The sequence below is a fragment of the Streptopelia decaocto genome, assembly GCF_964273445.1.
Source record: "Streptopelia decaocto genome assembly, chromosome: 1".
In the NCBI taxonomy this organism is placed as follows: domain Eukaryota; kingdom Metazoa; phylum Chordata; class Aves; order Columbiformes; family Columbidae; genus Streptopelia; species Streptopelia decaocto.
The window spans coordinates 64393813-64413357 of record NC_138663.1 but is presented as its reverse complement, the minus strand read 5'-3'; the positions used below and the strand labels follow the sequence as shown (position 1 = coordinate 64413357).

Here is a 19545-nt window from a genome sequence, read left to right as displayed (position 1 = left end):
AGTACATGCTCAGTCCTCCAGTAGCATGCATTTCTGAGCATACAAAGATGGCTACAGGAAAGAGGAAAAATACATCAACAGATTTAAGCAAGAAATTAAGCAGGAAAAACAATATTTGCAGAAATTATTTGCACTGTAAGTCCTCTTCTGTTGAGATTTCAACTCAGTTAGTCATTGCATATCTTCACAAACGACAGTCCCAACAAGATTACTGAAAAGAGTTTGCACTGCTGCACCTTGATCACGCTTCAGGAAACTATCTCAAAAGAACAAGCATCAGATCTCCAGAGGCAGAAAAGGTGTGCACCAAAAGACACATGATCTCCATCTTACAAGCATCTTTGTACATATCATTGATTTAAGCTTAAGTATTACACCTATATCTTGTTGCTGTTATGAGACCTATGAAACTGTAGCAGAAAACTGTTGAAGGTGGAACTCCAGAAAGTGGGAGTCCAGACTCCCATAAGGTGGAAGTCTGAAAAGTCAGTACAAAATTCAACTAAAAAGGCTCATCTTCCAGGCAGATCCTCTTTCTGGATAGACCATATGGCTTTCCAGTGGCTTCATGATCCCTGATGAAATGCTCTATCCCAAAATGGCTTGGAGAGCAATAGAACACACCATGGAAGATGCTTTTGTACAAGTAAGCATTCATTTAAGGAGATTAACCACCACACCATGAAACACAATCCAGCTTTTTTAGTAGACAGTACCATCACAGAAAAATTACACACATTTCCACTGTGCACATACACTTAACAGTATCTTCATGCATTACTAGCTGCTGCTGGGATGCTCATTATAGCACAAACCCAATTTTGACAACACAGGTCAACATTCTCGAAGTGTAGCTCAATAAAGCAAACTTTGTAATACAATTTAGGAGGAAAATGCAGGCCACACAGCATGCTGTGAGCAGCAGATTGGTGAAGTTTTTAACCTGCTTGATCTTTTGAAGGTTTTCCTTTCCAAGAGAGATAGCATTAAAGGTCTTGTGATATAAGTAAAAACTGCTTCAGAACAGGTTCTCCCAGGATTTCACTCTTTCTAGGAATTCCGTCATAGCAAGACACCCATACCACACCTGTACAGACACAGAGACATTCTGCCTCACAAACTCATTGAAACTGCTGGCCTCATAACTCTTAATTCCAGGGCAATGCAAGATTCTAGGCTTAAACTGATAAGCCAGTACGATAAGGAAGTCCATCTGACAGACACTGGCAGGCAACAGCCCAAGGCAGATGTAAATTTTCCATCAAAACTGGGGGTCCAATCCAGACCACATCCCTTGCAACTGTGTTGCTTCTCCCTTGTAATCACTCTTACACTTTTGCAAGATACTTTTCCTCTGCCACGCAGTTGCCAAGATGCAGGACCAAAACTGTCAGTCACAATGAAACTGCCCTTCGCCTAAAGACCCCTGAGGATCTCAACTTCATTCTGCCTACTGGCAAGAAGATTAGGTAACTTGTGGTTTCCGTCAAAACAAGTCACTACTTTGTCCCCTTAGGAACTGCTTTGCTACTCTTCAAAGGACTCTTCAGCAGAAAGTATTTGCTACGTGATATATCTTACGCACAGTCACTGACAGAAGTTTCCGCTCGTGAACTCTGACACGTGTGTGAGACAAGAGAACCCTTTCCCACAGCTTAATGAAACTACTAGTAAACATATATCCTCCCTAAAGAGCTTGTCAGGAACAATGCTAATCCTTTACAGCATCTCCAATAATGTGCACTGGTAGCCAGCACCAACTCCACTGTTGGTAATCTGTGGCTGAGGAACCAGCTTTGTAGGTAGAGTGCTCAGTGTCACTGTCAAAAGCTGATTCAGTGCCATAGAAAGGTACAGTCCCACACCTATCGGATTCTGTGTGGCAGGCAAACAGAATCAGAAGTCTCAGCAGTCAGTTGAAGCACTGCTTCAGCAACAACTTCCTGCAGAATGGACTTCTGACCAACCTTGGCAAAGCTGGGTGCTTGGCTCAGTGGATGGATTTCTGCCTCAGCTGATCTCTGATCAGTTCAGAATAATGGTTCTGTATACCCCTATAGCTTTTGAATTAAGACAACTGATGTTCTTCATTTCCCCACACAACTAATGAAGAACCTTTGGAATAGAGACCATATCAATTGTTTCTTTGATCCTACTGTATATCCTGCATCCTTGGGACGCGGTTTTCTTCTTCTCCATTTCAACTGTTGGATGAAAAGCACTGCAAATCCAGCAGGAAACCTGGGCCCAAGAACCAACCATCTTCTGTTGATGCAGTAAAGCCTATCACGGAAAGATCTCCAGGTGTAATCTTGGGAGGGAAATCATCCACACAAGGCAATCAGTGTCAGTGTTCAATAAAATAAGTCCTCTGAAAGTACAACTGATACATAAAGATTTTGCAAAGATCTGCCCTACATTGCTGGCAATATGGAGATGCTATCGAAGTGGAGGGAGACAAGAAGGATTTTTTTCTCTTCCCCCTCTCCCCTTTTTCTAAAATGTTGGTAAAGACAAGAACAAACACAACAACAAACTTCTCAATGGTGAGGAGAAAATCCTCATCATAAAAGCAGGAAACAAAATCTTGTCCTTTGTTTTGATCAATTACAAAAGGATGACAAAAGTTCTTATTGTGTTTCACCATACAGGCTTAATTATAAAGCCTTCATGAAGTTTCAATAGCAGGTCCAAATACAAATCTCAAGGCTGCAGGGATGTGATCCTTTTCCGAGTGCTCAAACACAAATCTTCATTCTTCTGAACTGAACAAGACAACCAATGCAATCCAATTTTTCTTTTTTGTTTTGTGGAGTAACATAAGCAGTACCCATCAACTGACTTAATATGGTACAGCCATATTATGTTCTTCTGCATCAGTTCTTTGGGTTCCCTCCCTTTACTTGGGAAGTATTCTTTAGAAATGAAATTTGCCTTAATCATGGATGCTGTGTATCCAACTGAAAGTGTTCATTAGCCTATAAAGAAGATTTTAATGAGACAGAAGGTAGAAGAACAAACACTGAGTCAAGAAACCTAAACATCATGCTGACATTTTTAGACTCTCTTGACAGTCCTGCTAACAACAGTTCCCCTGGCTTGGTTCTTCTTCCTTGGAGAGAAATCATGGTCATGGCACTGGTCATGTCATGCAGCATTAATTGTGTTGAATGCCTTGAACATGAAAATCATCATAAATCCATAATCATGCAAACAGTTAATTTCCAAACTAATGTCACCTTCTTCCTATTGACTCCAAGGTATGGTCTGATTAAACTGCAACCAGAAAGAAAGAGATGTTTCTCCAAACTATGGCTGCCAGAAAAATATAACTCAGCACTTTCAGAAACTTGAGGAGGCCATTTGCACAGGGAAACAGTGGAAGCAGAGGAAGCCAGTGAGATAAGTATCCCTATCTGCCTGTCTGTCACAAGGCATAGCTTTTGAAAGTGCATGGTTGAAAGAAAAACACTGGCAATGACAACGGGCCAAAACACACAAGAGGAAATAAAATTTGATACCTGCTGATTTTTCTGCTGTTGATCCCTATTCTGAAGCCCTCTGTGGCAGAAAACCTAAAATTTACTAAATTCACAGTAATACAGGAATCTGCAATGCAATGAATGTGAGAAGTTGGCAAGGAAAGCTACATTTCTCGTAGAGAGAAGGAAACCACAGTAAAGTCTCCTGTAACTGAAGAACACATAAAATTTCACATGTGAATAGCAAAATTGATAATCAATTTTACTATTTATACCAAGACAGAGCTTTAATACCATAGATGGTATGACACCTTTAACCTCATTGGTTGCAATAATTGCTTACATATTTTCCATTTCTTTATAACAGAAAAATCTAGAAATTCTGTAGGCAAGGTTTCTGCTAAAACATCCACTGACACCCTGGGAAGTTGAAACTAGTGTAAAAGGGTAGGGAAAATTTGACCAAGTCCTTTTGAAACATTAAACCGCACATCGTTACCAGAGGAAGATGTTGATTTTATTAATTAAAAATGAAATTATTTAAAATAATGGATTCACACAAGGTGTTGGAAAAGTACTGGTTTAGAAACAGGACAGTGATAGCTGGTGTTGGGTGCAGGCAATGCATCGTATTTATAATCAGTTTCTTTACCTGTTTCCACTGGGGTATGGGACGGCCCTGCTCTCGTCTGCTGGATGGTTGGTTGTGAACACGTTCTTGATAAGGCAGGACAGGTTGCTGCATGCAGGTTGTAGGGAAAGTGGGACCAAGGAGGAAAGATAAAATAGTAAAGGACACTCAAAGAAAGCCAAAGAAATGTGATACAGAATAAGACAGACAAACATTTAAGGAAAAACAATGGGGTAGGGGATAATTCATTTAGCAAGTAAAATATAAAACGGGGTGGGGGGAGAACCAACCAAAAAAACACAACAAAAAAATGGAAAACTATGCATATTTTCAAATCTTCTATTTATTTTCACTATTTCCTCAAATCATCCTGGTTATTCCAGTCAATATGTAGTGGCCAAGGAAACTTTTGACTGTTAAAGAGTGGGATAAATGTTACCATTTTGAGATTATGTTATACTACGACACTGATATGTAGCATAGCATAGACATATTTGACCTAGCTTTAATGCAGCTAGGTCAGGTCCCACTCACAATCTGGCCACAGCAGCACAGAGCTTGTCATAAGCTATGAGAACAGGCTATGCAGCAGACCAAGAACTCAGGCACTTAAACCATCCTGAGCCTTATACTGTTGACATAGCACTGCCAGCAGCAGCCTCAAGTGACCCAGTCGAACTTCAAAGACAACTACCCTGCAGTTGCAGTAGTTCAGATACCACCCTGAATAACCAGCAGGCATCAGGAAGCCTCACTTGGAATGACACCAATATTGCAATTGTGAACAAACTCCCAGGAATTTATCTGCTGTGCTTAGACACACACACATTATTTAACCACGGTTCACAAGAACAAACAGATATAACCTGAAAACATTCAAATCAGAAATTAAATGATTGTTCTTAAAAATTAGAAATGGGATGTTCCTGGAAAGCTTTTCAACAGCAATGGTAGTTATAAAAGAAACCAAATTGCTGGTGAGATGTTTTTGAAAGAGTTTACGTACCATAACACAGGCAATAACAGGGAAATATACTTCTATTAGGAAGTTCTTCTCTATTCCATACTCCTAAATTGAAAATTTTTCTCTTTTGAGTAAGCTTTACTCTTCCCTAGGAGAGCCTTCGAAGTTGAAGAGCACCACTAGCATCCAGTTTCATGGAATACATGTTATTATTCATTATTTTCCTCCATAATTCCAAAATAAAGTGTTTTATTACCCATCTCCTACCTGTCTTCGTAAGCTTGAGGACTGCACTGGCGCATTCTCCTCAAACTTGGCCAGTAGCTGGGTTGCCATAGACTTAACTTTGTTCTGATTCCCAATGGCAGCATCAATTCTTCTCTCTGTCAGGGCGCTCACCAGTGTGGGCCTTTCTTCTCTGTAGCTTCGTGGGATGTCCTCCTAACAATCACCGATATCAAAACTTAACACAATTCAATCAGATCATCTTTTCCTCTCTACCCCTTTGGTGTGATAACTTTCTAGCACTGTAGAAAACAAATCTATTAGCCTGCACTTGAAAGCTCATGTTTTAATTTCTTTGGCGTGTCATCAAAAGTTCTGTTAAACTTTACTTATCTTTTCAACCTTATTTGATGCACTTACCTACCAAAGAGACCACAGGTGAAACACTCCCATGAATCCACAGACACAAAGGAAAGGCCTATCTTCAAACCTTCACTGACAACTCAAAGCACTAGATTTTAACTCACTTGTACCTATTTGGCTATAAACATTTCAAGTGAAGGACTGTCTCACGGGCCATACTAGAATTGTATGCTTTTTGCACTAATCAAAGCTAAAGTTTAAATGTGAATAAAAATTCTGACAATACTGCACGACTTTACTAAATGAAAACTTTATTCTTACTGTTCTCATCAAATCAAAGCAAACTGCAATAAAAATAGAATATGAGGGAACTGCAACATTTCATTTTTTGTGTACTATTCTTTTATAAGCATCAGTAAAATATTTGCACTATAGCTACAAGAAAGCATAACCCCTGAAGAACAATTAATTTTTATATTAAAAAAATGTTGTATAAACCTTGTCTAGATATAGAAAATGAAAGAACTGAAGTTGGAACAAGGAACCAATCACATGTTTTCCTCCCTGACATCTTCTTCACTGTAATACTTACATCCTCAGATTGGCTGGTTTTTCTCCTCTTTCCTGCACCATCCAATTCCTTTTCTTTTTTGTCCTGAAAATGGAAGGAGGAGGAAAAATAAAAACAAAGATAAGGATCCTCATACCTTTCTGGCCTGAGATAAATGTCATCAGTGTACTTAAATAAGCTTTGCAACACAACTGATTTATTTCTCTGGGCTGATTCGCCATTTGTTTAAGGGGATTCCTCCCTTCAAATTGGAAATTGTTCAGCACTTTCAGCTCAGTGGGAACGAAGCAATCCATTATGTTCCAATACAAAATATACCTCCAAATACTACCACAAGGCTAGGATCTTAAGACTGAAATATATCACTAACTGAGAGTACATATTACAGATGTAATTCTGCAGTTATAAACATGATGCATTGTCCCATGCCAAGGGCTAATAAATGCATGGTCCTTTGTAAACACACAGCAGATACACCCTTACACGTACATTTTTAGTGCCACCTACTTGGCACAGCAGCCCAACAGACACAAGCGTTATCAGGACTGTGGTTTCGATACCTTTGGAGTGCGTTTCCGAGAGATGCTTTGTCCCAGTTTACTGAGAAAAGAGATGGGCGATTTGGTACTGGCAATTAGGGCAGCTTTTTCTTCTGCATTCAGGTCCAGACTATCTGTTAGCAAAAATAGGTAGGACAAGAGAATGTCAAGAAATTACCTCTTTGGTGCTGTTATGAAATACACAACTGAAGGACTCACTGATTTTTTTTTTAAAGATAACACACTTTCTCTTAAATTCTCCGTACAAAATGATTGTTAACAGTCAGAATTAATACCTTTCTCAGCTACTCAGCTTTTTTATTTTGCCAAAATAATTTCTCCTTTTAGGATATATAACCATTTAGAATAAATACGGTGTTTGTTTACTCTGTTTACTTTGACATTTAAAGAGCATCATGATCATCAGTACTCTTAAAAAGCATTCAGAGTTTTGGAAATAATACCTGATACACATTATATTTTTAAAAGGCTATTAAACACATTTTTTCCCACCAGAATGGTAGACTTGAATTAAAATCATCAATAATAAAGAAACAGCTATAACAACACTATTAATATTTAAAGTAGACCGTATTGATTTGTGTTAGACAATTACATCTTCCAGCTCTTATTAAAGAACTTTCATTCCTCATTGGCCTGAAGCTACTCTCACCATTCACGGATGGTAAACAGATATAAAACTTGGCCAGTGTTTCAGAATTACCTACTAAAAAACTACCAGCAAGGCATCTCACATTAGCCAAGAGCCTAGAACTTTTGAGGACATTATTTTGAGAACATTGTTCTGTATTAACTCATTTTCTTGCTCCTGATGTTGCTAATATGGTCTTTATCAGCACCAGTAAGAAGTCAACTTTTGTAATGTAAAATTAGTGAGTGACTAGTGTGAGCTTATGTAGAAGCAGCATGAAGATAACTGAAGCACACACGTGCACCTTGAAGCTGTCGTTAAATCTGAGGGACCTGCCCCAAAGTCCTTACCACTAGAGGGGATGGTGTCTTTGAACATCTCATAGAACTGTGTGAGGTACATCACCATCGACAGTTTATCTGGCTCTCCGACAGATGCCATTTCCTTTCCAGTCATAATAGGACATATTCCAAACTCTTTTTCAGCAATGTCAAAGGCCAGCTGGTTATTCTTCTCCACATTGTGCTCATCCAAAGAATCAAAGTCTCTGCAAAAGGCAGCAAGACAGCATGCACTGACTCAAGTAGAAACTGTTCTTCTGAGAGAACTCATAGATACATCTTTTTTTTTTCTCTGAAATCTGCCAAATTTGCCAGCAGCCTTTTCGTATTGCAGGGTTGATGCTACTTAATTATGGTAAACTTTCGCTCAAACGTATTCTTTTTTCATTTTCTGCTACTCTTCCAAACCCAGATTTTTCTTCTTAAAAACTGTATTATCCTATGAAATATATCATCAATTCCTCCTTTTCTGGAAGACTGTATGGTTTTCCCCTACATAAAATCTTTTGTGTGCTTGAAACTAAATTAAGTCTTCACTTTTGTCCCCTTTTTTCCTGACTGATCCATATTTTAGTTCTGTTAGCTTTTTCCAAGACTTGTAGAATTACATAAAAAGCTACAGCTTGTAGAGAGTTACATAAACCATTCAAAAAGCTACCTGAACTCTCCACAAGCTATATAACTATAAAACAGAGTAGCTCAGGTTAACTCGAGTACATTAATAGAGAAGTAATTCAGTGCAAATGGAAGGGAATAACCAAGCAATTTTTCAGCATGCTTTACATTGGATTATGTCATTAAACACAGCTCTAGCATTTATGTTTTCTAACTTCCCTCTGGGAAGTTGAAGCCACTTCAGATTTCAATTAAAGTACCAGAGTCTTTGCTCCTGTTACTTCTTTCAGCCAGTGTTTTCCCATTCTAGAATGTGGGGACTGTTTTACTGGATATATCATGCAGGAGGATGCTTCTCCCATTTATCCAATCAGCATGTCAGTGTACAAAAAGTAGCAATGTCCCTATTTAGATTGTGGGTCACTACTTCTAAAAAGAACAACCTAAAAGTCTTTAAAAATACTTACTGTTAAACCGAAGATTTATAAAGGGCTGTGTAGAGACTCAGTCACAAGAAATTTAATTGAAGCTATGAACTATTCCTGACTAACTTCACAGAGAAAAAAGCTGACAGTCAATAATGCTTTCCAGTCAGTACCAATTTGAAGCTTAATTCTGTCAAATCATCCAGAAGGGAAAATGACAACACATTTAACATCATATTCATCAAGCTATTATGACCTTCCACTCCACTAGTGAATCACCACACATTAGCTTCTAACAAGTTTAATTGAATTCATTTCTCCATAAGTCACAAATGTATTGCCTCAGTCTCCATACTATTAGTTCCAAATATCAATAACGTTCTAGTCTTCCCAGTTATTCAATATAGCCAGTTACTCACATTAAGTCTGGACGGTATCTGTGGATAATGGCACACAAAGCTAGGCCGCTTTTCCATGACATTGTGAGATCTGTCACATTAACACCGGCATATCCATCAGTCTGCCTCTGGCACCAGCTGAGCAATTTACTAGAGCGAGCTACAGACTCTGTAAAAAATCATGGTTTTAAGTAGAAATGCACAACATCTCTTTTACAATTTTAAATACAACATAAAAACCACAAATAAACAAATAAAACCTTCACATACACAACAAGTTCCTTCTACAATAGGCAATACAGGACAGATTTTTTTTTTTTAATATTATTGTATCTATTTTAGATCCAAGAAAGGATTTTTAATTTGTTAAAAATTAATTATCTAAGTTATAACTTGCCAGGCTTTTCACTCTAGCCCTTGTATAAGAATCCCAGGAATTATAAAACAGTTGCAAAGGGTTGTTAGATATGATCAAAAGGATATATACATTAGCACAATACTCTCTAAAGCCCAGATACACTATTTCTAACGGAAGAATTACAAATGTACTTCTGCAACTTTTTCTTTTCTCTTGAAAGCTTTCCCTTAAAAGCATTGACCTGTTTTGACCTTGCCTTACTGCAAGATCTGACAAGATTACTGCCTAAAGGGACACAGTTGCAGGGCAAAGAACAAATCAAAAGACTACATCGCTATTCAGCAGTGAAAGGGAAGCTTAGCAGCAAAGTGCCATTCTGAGAGTCCCCAAACACTATCTGGACATCCAAAGGCAAGGTGTGCAAAAGGAAAAGTTCAACATACCCCTCAGGGTACAGAACAAGTAGACAGCTACTGAAATGCTTATCACAAGGCATCCAACTTTCAGAGTAATGCAAGTAAAGTGAGGTATCATTTGGTTGAGCTAAGAGATGAGATTAAAGGGAAGCATGGACATGAAAGACTGCACAAGAGATAACTTCTGTTATGTTTGAAAGAATTCTGAGTTTACTGTTAGAGTGAACTCAGGCTGGGCTTCTGCCCTTTCAGTAAGGACATTTTTACAGAATAAAGGAGGAAAAGAAATGCTTGTATAAGCAAATATGCTTAGAAATTTAACAGCATTATAAAGCAAGAGAAATTAGGCAAACAAAAATATATTTACATGTTAATTAAAACTCGAAAAACTTGAAAATCAGACTGTTGACAATTGCTGCATACATTTTCTAAACCAAAATATGCTGATTAAATACTACTCTACAGCCCTATAACTGCTGCATGCTTCCTGCACTGATCCAGCTCCAGAATTCCAAAAAGAACAGAACAGTAGCCAGGCTTACCATTCCGAGTCAGCTTTGGTGTCCTGGAGTTCACAAAGTTCTCCATTTCCAGGTGAATGTCTTTCAAGTCTCCTGTATTATACAAGTGGCGTACCTAAAATAACACAAAACAATTAAAAATTACCAACAAGCCATGGACTCCAGATCCACACAGAAAGAGATGGAGGACATGAAAAAGCCGTCACAAGGCACAAGAGAGAAGACAACTACACTGACATAGGAGAAATCTCTAGCCCAAGAACCCCAGAACAAGAAGGATCAGCTTGTCAGTGCTGACCAGTCTAGCTGACAGCTGCTGCACAGTGGATCCACCAAATTGTAATGACAAGCTGCTACACTAGATTATTACAAAGAAAATGCACATATACACACACACAAATGCATAAATTTCATGTATCATTACAGCATGGTTAAAACCATCAAAATAAAAAATTTCTAAAAAGGAATTTGCTAAAGTATGGAGGTCTATTCTTGTCTGATGTAGCTGCTTTTCACTGCTTCCTTGTTATACTCTCACATCAGATCACTACCTGTTCACAAACATTAGCGTAGCTTCACCTAAGGAAAGATAATGCAGATTACAAGCATTCAGAAGCACCATTTGTCCAGTTACCTGTTGTGGCCGCAAGAAGTTGACGTTGATATTGGGATACCGGGTGGCGGGATCAATGCTGTAATGGCTGAAGTTTTTACTCACATTCTCAGGGGTGGTTTGAGGCAGCAGCCTATAAATACTTTCCCTTGGGAAAATTAAAAAAAAATATATATATATTAGAAAAGAGCTTTGAGGTCTGTTTTGGTTGGTTTGTTTTAGATTTTGTTGGTTTTGTGGTGGTTTCGTTTTTTGTTGTGGTTTTTTTGTTTTGTTTTGTTTTGTTTTAAAGATGCATCTATCCTGGAGAAATAAACATTCAGATCAGAAATCTAACCACTTCAGACACTGAATAGCTAAAATTCAGTCTAAATATATTAAAATCTGCAATTCAATATAACTCCAGATTTCAAAAGGAAGAAAAATCACACATTAAACATCACTGAAAGGGTTCCCCAGTACAGTAAAGACACTGAGACACTGGAGTGACTCAGGAAGAGTGCCACCAAGGGGACTGGTGCACGTGCCCTGTGAGGAGAGGGCAAGGGAACTGGGTTTGTTCAGTGTGCAGAACAGAAGGCTCAGGGAAGATCTTGCTGCTGTCTGCAAATGTCTAATGGAAGGTGATGGAAGTCTGGTTCCAACTGCAACATTATTATCCTCAACACTTTTCAAATAAATGGAATTTCAAATATCTGTTCTGCCATTTATACCATTTTTAAAAATATACAATGGTTCCTGATGGTCACAAGCTGCATTTGCTTAAGTTTAAAAGAGGTTCTATTAGCTGTTGCTTTTATTTACCCCATCTTTTAATTACCCGTGTTCTGATCTCTTAAGAGATCACCTTGAGGCACAAAAACAACACTCAACCAAAGACAATAAAAACATCAAGAACTCAACACTCCAAGGAAACAACAGACGTTTGCCTTGTATGAAACCAAGTGACCAGTTTAGGAGAACAAGAAATAAAAGCAGGTCACAGCTTCCTTGGAAGAATATAATAAAATATGTTTGCAAGATAATAGGGGATGGTAAGAATTTTTGTTTCTGGTACTTTTCAGGCACCTACAATTTCATCTGGTTTGCTACTGCAAGGCTGGTGACAGCCAGTCAGGCTCACTTTCTCCATGAAATACCAATAAGCACCAAAAAAAGACTCTTAATCTAATCTGCTTTTGAAACTGGGACCAAGAACAGTTGCAAGATCTTTTACTCCTCTATAAATGTACTTCAGCTTATCAAGCCCTTAAGGAATTTTTTCTTCAATTAAATTATACCCACAAGCATTCTCTAAAAACAGTGAGAATCTGTATCTCCCATTCTGTCCACACATTCATCCTAGAAGAAACTGGAATGAATTATGAGAAGTCAGAGGATTAGATTAGAACTGAAAGTGTATTCATTTTCTCTATTACCTCTCCGCAAGAACTTCCAAAGGACTAGCTCCGAGCGACCAACTTCGTACCATCCAAGCAGAGTCCATAGCAGCCAAAAATCCCCTGGCTATTCCAGTTCCCATTGGCCAAAATGGCTAATATTATGGTTTACAAAAAAAAAAATAGAGAAAATAAAAGCATCAGTTAGGGAAAATTTTAAACAAATATCAAGAATATGTTCAGATGGTAATCTGCTGGGAAATTATAGCTCAGTAATTAGCTTAAAGCTCTACTCCCGCTGTGCCAGAGGAAGCCAGATGTATGGTGAATGAGCTTCCACAAAGCCGATGTTCCTCTACTGCCAACAACAATTCATAGCCTGGAGTGCTTTAACAGCTTCTCTTCAAGATCATACTTTTTAACCAACTACAAAATGCTAGTTATTAACAGGCCTACAGTAGGTTCTGTAGAGAGTCTAACTGTCCCAATAAGAAGCAGACGTAGCTTCAGAAAAATCTCTGCACAAATTTTCCTAAGCAAGATCGTTACCATCCTAAATATTCTGTTTTCCCAATACTCCTACCCTTTCTTCAAACCTTACACTTTATTGCATAATAAACATCAGCTTGCCTTACAGTAACTCTCTTATAGGCCGTGCTTATCTCAGCAATGGGTGCAGTGGCTTGTGCTTCAATCCACTGTTTACACTTGACAGGTTTAAAACACAAACCTCTAAGAGACTGTCCCCAACCAGTGCCACGAGTAACTGGTGGCCATTCTGCTCTCGCACCAGGGCTGCGTTCTCCGATGCATACATGCACGTGAAGTCAAACATGGCCACATCTGGCTGACCATAGTGATTGATGGCAAAGTCCAACGATGGCAGCTGCTGATTAGTGGAGAAATCAGCTGCTTCTCTGGCATAGTTTAGTAGAGCCTCCTGGTCCACATTCTCCCGTGACAGTAATAACTCTGTGTCAGCGTAATCCTGACCAAAAGAGAAAAGTAAAAGTGAAATTCTCAAATCCCCAAGTTTAAGACTGGTATTACAACAGTTGGCATTAAAACTCCTCCAAATCCACTGATACAGGTTTGACCTCTAATTTCTTTCACTCTTATCTGTGTTTATGCTTCCAAGAGAGAATCTGTACATCTTTTATTGCACACAGTAATCAGTCCTGCTAGCATCTCTGACTGTGAAAGGGCTATGAAACTTCTCAGCACTTCTTTTCATGCACTTCAGACAGAAGGCACAAGATCCTAAACATTATTTATTCATTTGTGGCTAAACTACTTTGAAATCAGCTTCTGTCAGAATTAGATATAGGTAAATTTCCAATACTTTCTTCACTTCCTGCTTTTTCATTCCCATAAAATGAGGGAAGCTCAACTAAACTATCAGATGTTTTTTAAGTATATTTTATCTTAAAATGAATGAAAGCCTCAAGTCCACAAAGGGATACAAATTTGGAGAGGACAGGTCTTCTGATGGCTCAAAATACTGCAGAGAGGCATTAACCACATATATTTGTGTTCTAAAATACATCTGTATAAAAACATCACATGGTGGAAGAAGAGCCTATTTCCCTTCTTTCAGCCTCCTGAAAGCAAATTGTCCCCAAAATCTTTATAGAGAATATAGGAAAACTTAATACCCACATGCCGTATCACTCCTTTTTCCAACAAGCTCTGTTTTTTGGCTGTCATGACGAAGTAGTGTGTATCATCTTTGTAGTAGACAATGTTCTCCAAGTCAATACCTTGTGACAGAACAAAAGACATGGCAGTGAAGGAACAAGTTATGTGTAACACAAGAGCTCTATCGGAAGGAAAGCAAACTGAAACTATGCAGTTAGAAAGCCTTAGAGAGCACGCTAAGCAGCTTTCCCCCGTGCTTTTCATGACTTTAAAATACGAATCTTCAACAAAATGGCAAACAGCACATTTCATCTGCATATAGCTACCTCTTTTAAAAAACATATTTGTCATCACTCTAAGGTTTGCTTTCCGATGTGGAATGCAGGAAGCTGAACTCAGGATTCAGACTTTTCCTATTTAGGGCTCAGATTTCCTGAAAACCTTCAGGGACATACGTTCTCCACTTCTGAACAAAAATGACACACATCTGAATGATACGCATCTGCTTTGTACAGCTGTATAGAACAGCTGTAAAAATGAGGAAGTCAGTCTTCAAAGAGAGACCGCAATGACTGACTTCCCTGCACAAGATGTTCATTTATTGACCAAACATGATTCCTGAGTTACGAAGTTGTAATAATAAAGACAAAGAGTTTTCACTGGAAATCTGGCAATTGCTGGCAAACCTGTGGCTTCTCGTAGATCCTGGAAGAACTTCTGGTTGAATATGAAGGCCACACCGCTGATCTCTTCTACTTTGGCTTCAGCTGTGGTGTTGCGATTGATAAAGTTTGCTGTGATAGCAATTGCTAGTTTACCACGGAACTCTTTTCGGCGAAACCCTATAGGAAGCAAAAAGTAGTAACACTGAAAAATGCAGTATACCTTCAGAGAAGGCTCAACATGCCACAGACAGGTGCTCCAAGAAAACAAAAAGAAAGAATGGATCTGACGAATTACAAACTCCTTCACAGAGAAAGCAATGATTGCTTCATCAGAAAAAGCAAAGCCCTGATTTAGGGGAAAAAGCTTCCCTCTCTTTCTTACCTCTTCCAAAATCTGCAACTTGAATCAAAAATATTAAGACAGAATTCTCTACTGCACAGAATAATATTCGCCCCTTCAATTCCTCCTCCCAAAAGTATGAGCTACAACAGTACTCAACTAAAGAAAAAACGTAGGAAAAATTTTCCAGGTCGAAACATTCAATGCCATTGCTAGTGCATAAGAAGGAGAAAAAGACAACCCATGTGTCTTTGATATAAATGCATTTTTATATGGACTTTTAATTACCCTTTCACTAGTCAAATGTCCTTCCAGATTTTGATTGGGATGTTGAAGGCCATTTTTATTCTAACTAATTTACGAATAAGTTCTATTTGAAAGTCAGTTATGGATACGTTGTTACCTTCTAGGGTGTTCCTCCTGCCATCTCCTCCAATGATTACTTCAAACTCATACTCAGATACTGGATGGGTTTTTGGGTGGACCAATGCACGCCAACCTATTCCTGTTGATAAAATCAGAGTTAATGACAATATAAACTGTGGTGATAACAGAACAAATACATAAAACCACTTCTAACTATCTACAGTCCCTTCCTCACACGGCCAGGAAAGATACACTGCAGGACAGCTACACTGTTGACAAGGCTGTTGCTAACTTGCACAGCCACTCGGTGTGAATCAGAGGCAGAGACGGCTCTCATAAACCCCCCTGACCCCTACACCTTTAAGGATCACTCCAACCTTTATACCTGCTCTACTATCTATTCAACTAACGGGATGCCAAAAAACAAGTAAGCCATCATCTACCACGGTGATCAGAGAAGAGGTTTCACAAAGATACAAAAAGCTTAACAAGGATCAGGCACTGATACAAATATCCTTAGCGAATGCAAAGAATGGGGTTGTTTTAAAAAGATATCTTCTAAGTGTAATAAGCTTAAATATTTTAGGAGCAATTACGATCTACTGTGTCTTTGTCTATTTCTGTGTGGCACTTCAGGTGATCCTGTTTTATACAGTAAATAACGTGGATTTGTCACTAGAAAGAATAAACCCTATTAAAAATTCAAAAAGAGTATTAATAATTACTCTCATTAATGAAGCATGAGGAAAGGGCCTAGAGTCATAAGCAGGGTTAAGGACCAGGAGTCTCTGTATCCTACCACAACTTCCCCTTTTTCTACTACCGTCTCAATGCTACTTGCTTTCATTCTCCTGATCTTCTGGAGGGTAAACAAGCCCCTGAAATTCCACATTGACATGGATCTCTATTCCCAAGATCAAGGCAACCTTCAAAAGGATAAGCTGGAGCTGACGGATACCTACAAAAAAAAGCAGATGATAAAGAAATAAAACAAAAAGAGCACAAGTGCACACATATATCCATGTGACATTACTGACAAACCGATTTAAAGGCCAGCTGCTACCTTCTTTTTCCCACTGTGTTCCCAGCACTTCATCCAGGCGCCACTGGTGTGCAATATCATGGAATGCTGAGGAACTTCTATATAGCTGAAACACCAGCCATTTTCAAAGAATAAAAAGTTGGTTGTTTTTTTTTTAATGTTTCAGTCCTCAAAGTAGCAACAAGGGCAACAACCAGAACATACACTGCAGGAGAGGGAGGGAAGAGTGCACAAGCAGGACTGCACTTTTGTCTCAGATGGCAGCTGACCATTTGATCAGTCCCAGTGTAATACTGAACTGCAACTTAATGCCTTTGGGCACAGTGAGTTCCTCACCACCTCCTTCCTCTTCAGTTAACATAGGTAGCGGGTAGGAAAACGACAGCATGCAAACTCTACTAATTCGAAGGAAGACAACTTACTGTCATATTTCACATACTGAAATGAAAAAGTGCTCCACATAAGCACTAGATTTCAGCAGTGCTGAGATACAGAAGATAACATGCATAAAGTACTGGAAGAATTAAAATGATGAGAGATTGGAAGGGAAAAAGCAATCTGCAAGACTGAAGTCCCAAAAATCTTCCAGTTTTACCATTCACTGCCAAGAAAAACAAAAAACAAACAAACAAAAAAACACGCAAAAAACAGTTTTTACTTTTGGACAAGAAGCCAAATGTTATCTATGTTTGTGTCCATTATACTTCCGACTTATGCCCAGTGGAGAACACAGACTGGTGGGCAAAATAATCTGGTTGTGCCATGTCCAGTAAATTTTTGAAAAAAGAGAAAATCTGCAAAATAACTCCTGCCTCATCAAAGCCTTCAGCTTTCAAAGGAGACTGATTTAAGAACCATTCAAATTATTCTCTAATTTAAATATGTAAAACTCTAGCTAATCAAAACTTATTCATAGGCTGACAGTATTCTTGAAAATATCTTCACCGCTCTTCCAAAAATTAATGAAGCCAAATTGTTCCTCCTGTTTCCAGATCAAAATTCACAAGAATGTTTAAAAGCATGCAGTAATTATTTTTTTTCTAAAATTCGCTTACAATGCACAACAGAAACAGAATAATGTGGCAGCTGCAGGAATGTAACAGTAAAAATAGGAAAATTCAAAAAAAAAAGCTTTGAACCTTAAATGCACTTTTTAGTGCAGGAAAAATATATGCCTTGGAAAGTAATAGGTGTAACAGATGATGGATACATATTGTATGCGCAATAATTTCATAGCACAATGTATTTCTTATCTAGGTCTACCCCAAAATGCGCTATGCAAAGGTGTGGCTGAATTGCACCGTATGGACTCAAGAGCGGTGACTGGTGTAGGCTGAATTTTAATGAGTTACCCCACATCCTCACCCACCTTTCCCCTGTGAAGAACAAGCGGTGCTGTGTCCAGCAGCAGTTGTACTTACTGATATGGTCTATGGATCCTGCACAGAATTTGCCGTAGAACTTTTTGGCGCCCAGACCCCTCAAGTCATGTATGGTGAACGGCCACAAATGCAGCACATTGTTGCGGGAAAAGGCATCCCTCTTCTCTATGACCACCACCTTGGCTCCCAGGAATGAAAGGTCGATGGCTGTACGAAGGCCACAGGGTCCAGCCCCAATTATCAAACACTGCAAAACAACCAGCACTCAGTAACTTTACAGTCCTAGGAGGAAATAGATATTTTTACTGCAGCTTCCAAGCATCCCACAGCTCCTAGGTAAGTGCTCTTGGCAACATAAGATGATATTTCAGATTGGTCTTTTTATTGTTACCTGACATGCTCTGCCACTGATAGGTTAAAGCAGTAACCGCAACCTGAAATTCAAGCATATCACAGAGCACTGAAAAGTTTGGAGAAGCAGGCAAGTACACTGCCTGTTTGCAACCTTTGTTTTAATAAGAGATGCCAAAGTGTACTCTCCAAGATACATAAGCACCTGGAGAACAGCAATATTTCTGAAGGCTTCTCCCTCTCTCATTCTATCCATTTATTTTTTTCTACAACCATCATCATTTAGAGTAGCACAGACAGCAGTAAAGTCAGAGCGCTCTAAAATCTCCAATCTCCAGAGCACTCAAAATTTCCAGATCAAATATGAAGAAAAAGTTATTTCACCTTGATCGTTATGGTAGAGTGTTTTTTATTCTTTCCTTAAGGACAGTTACTTTATTAGAAACACTGTATTTATATTAAATACTTTGCCAGTGAAGTTGATTTTAATCATATGCATGAGTTCCACCAGTACTGCTCCACAGAGTACAATGGAAATATCATATAAGATCAAATAATGCTAACATTTCTATAAACATAATCATTTATAGGAGAACAGATAGTAAAGTCAGAGCACTCTATCTTACGCCTATGCTGGTGTTTCCACTATCGCAGCAAAGGACACCTCAGGAAAGTTAAGTCAATGTAAATACAACCTTTGCATGACTAGGCAAGCTTTATCAAAATATGTTTTCTCCAAATAAAACTTTGTCATATTATATGTCATACCTTTTTCCACTCTACTCACAAACACTATCAGAGATCAATAAACAACTCAAGAATAAACTTGCATATCTAGTGCTGGAAGTACTTTCAGAGAAACAAATGATACTCCAAGATTGTTTCTTTTAAGATTAAAAAAACAAGATAGTCAGTTGACACTTAACCATAGAAACTGAGGTTCACAAAGAAAGCTGGCATGGGTACGTGTATTAACAGGAGTACAGTATACAGTCCATTTTGTCATATCATTTTTGTACTTTGATTTCTATTGAGTATAATCCAGACTCACAGAATAAAGATATTGCTACAGTGGTGACTGCTGCTGCCAGGGGAGTATTTTCCAGATCCTCACATACCCTTATGGCTGGACATCAAAGCCCTTTGAGTAATTCTTAAGTATGCCAAAACTTAACCAGAACCCAAACTTCTGATAGACAGCCTAACCCAACACAAAGCTCACTGTCCTTCGGTTGTCCCCATGTGATAATTTTTACAGACTACCACAT

The 19545-nt window shown here is 38.6% G+C and overlaps 1 protein-coding gene across 18 annotated transcripts in view; it reads right to left on the bottom strand.

The window, feature by feature from the left end:
* Positions 1–19545, bottom strand: part of MICAL3 (microtubule associated monooxygenase, calponin and LIM domain containing 3) — a 163674-nt gene that overhangs the window by 85916 nt on the left and 58213 nt on the right. For 15 of the 18 annotated variants that reach the window (XM_082043994.1, XM_082043998.1, XM_082043999.1 and 12 more), the window contains 15 exons: positions 17966–18173; positions 16344–16460; positions 15540–15641; positions 14818–14973; positions 14153–14253; positions 13224–13481; positions 12533–12648; positions 11136–11262; positions 10523–10616; positions 9228–9375; positions 7778–7974; positions 6797–6909; positions 6258–6320; positions 5345–5518; positions 4135–4221 (listed from right to left, as the gene is read on the bottom strand). In XM_082043994.1, the coding sequence (XP_081900120.1) occupies positions 4135–4221; positions 5345–5518; positions 6258–6320; positions 6797–6909; positions 7778–7974; positions 9228–9375; positions 10523–10616; positions 11136–11262; positions 12533–12648; positions 13224–13481; positions 14153–14253; positions 14818–14973; positions 15540–15641; positions 16344–16460; positions 17966–18173 (2061 nt within the window). Of the gene's footprint in view, positions 1–4134; positions 4222–5344; positions 5519–6257; positions 6321–6796; positions 6910–7777; positions 7975–9227; positions 9376–10522; positions 10617–11135; positions 11263–12532; positions 12649–13223; positions 13482–14152; positions 14254–14817; positions 14974–15539; positions 15642–16343; positions 16461–17965; positions 18174–19545 lie in introns of those variants that run through there. The other 3 variants (XM_082043991.1, XM_082043997.1, XM_082043993.1) reach the window with 2 other exon arrangements.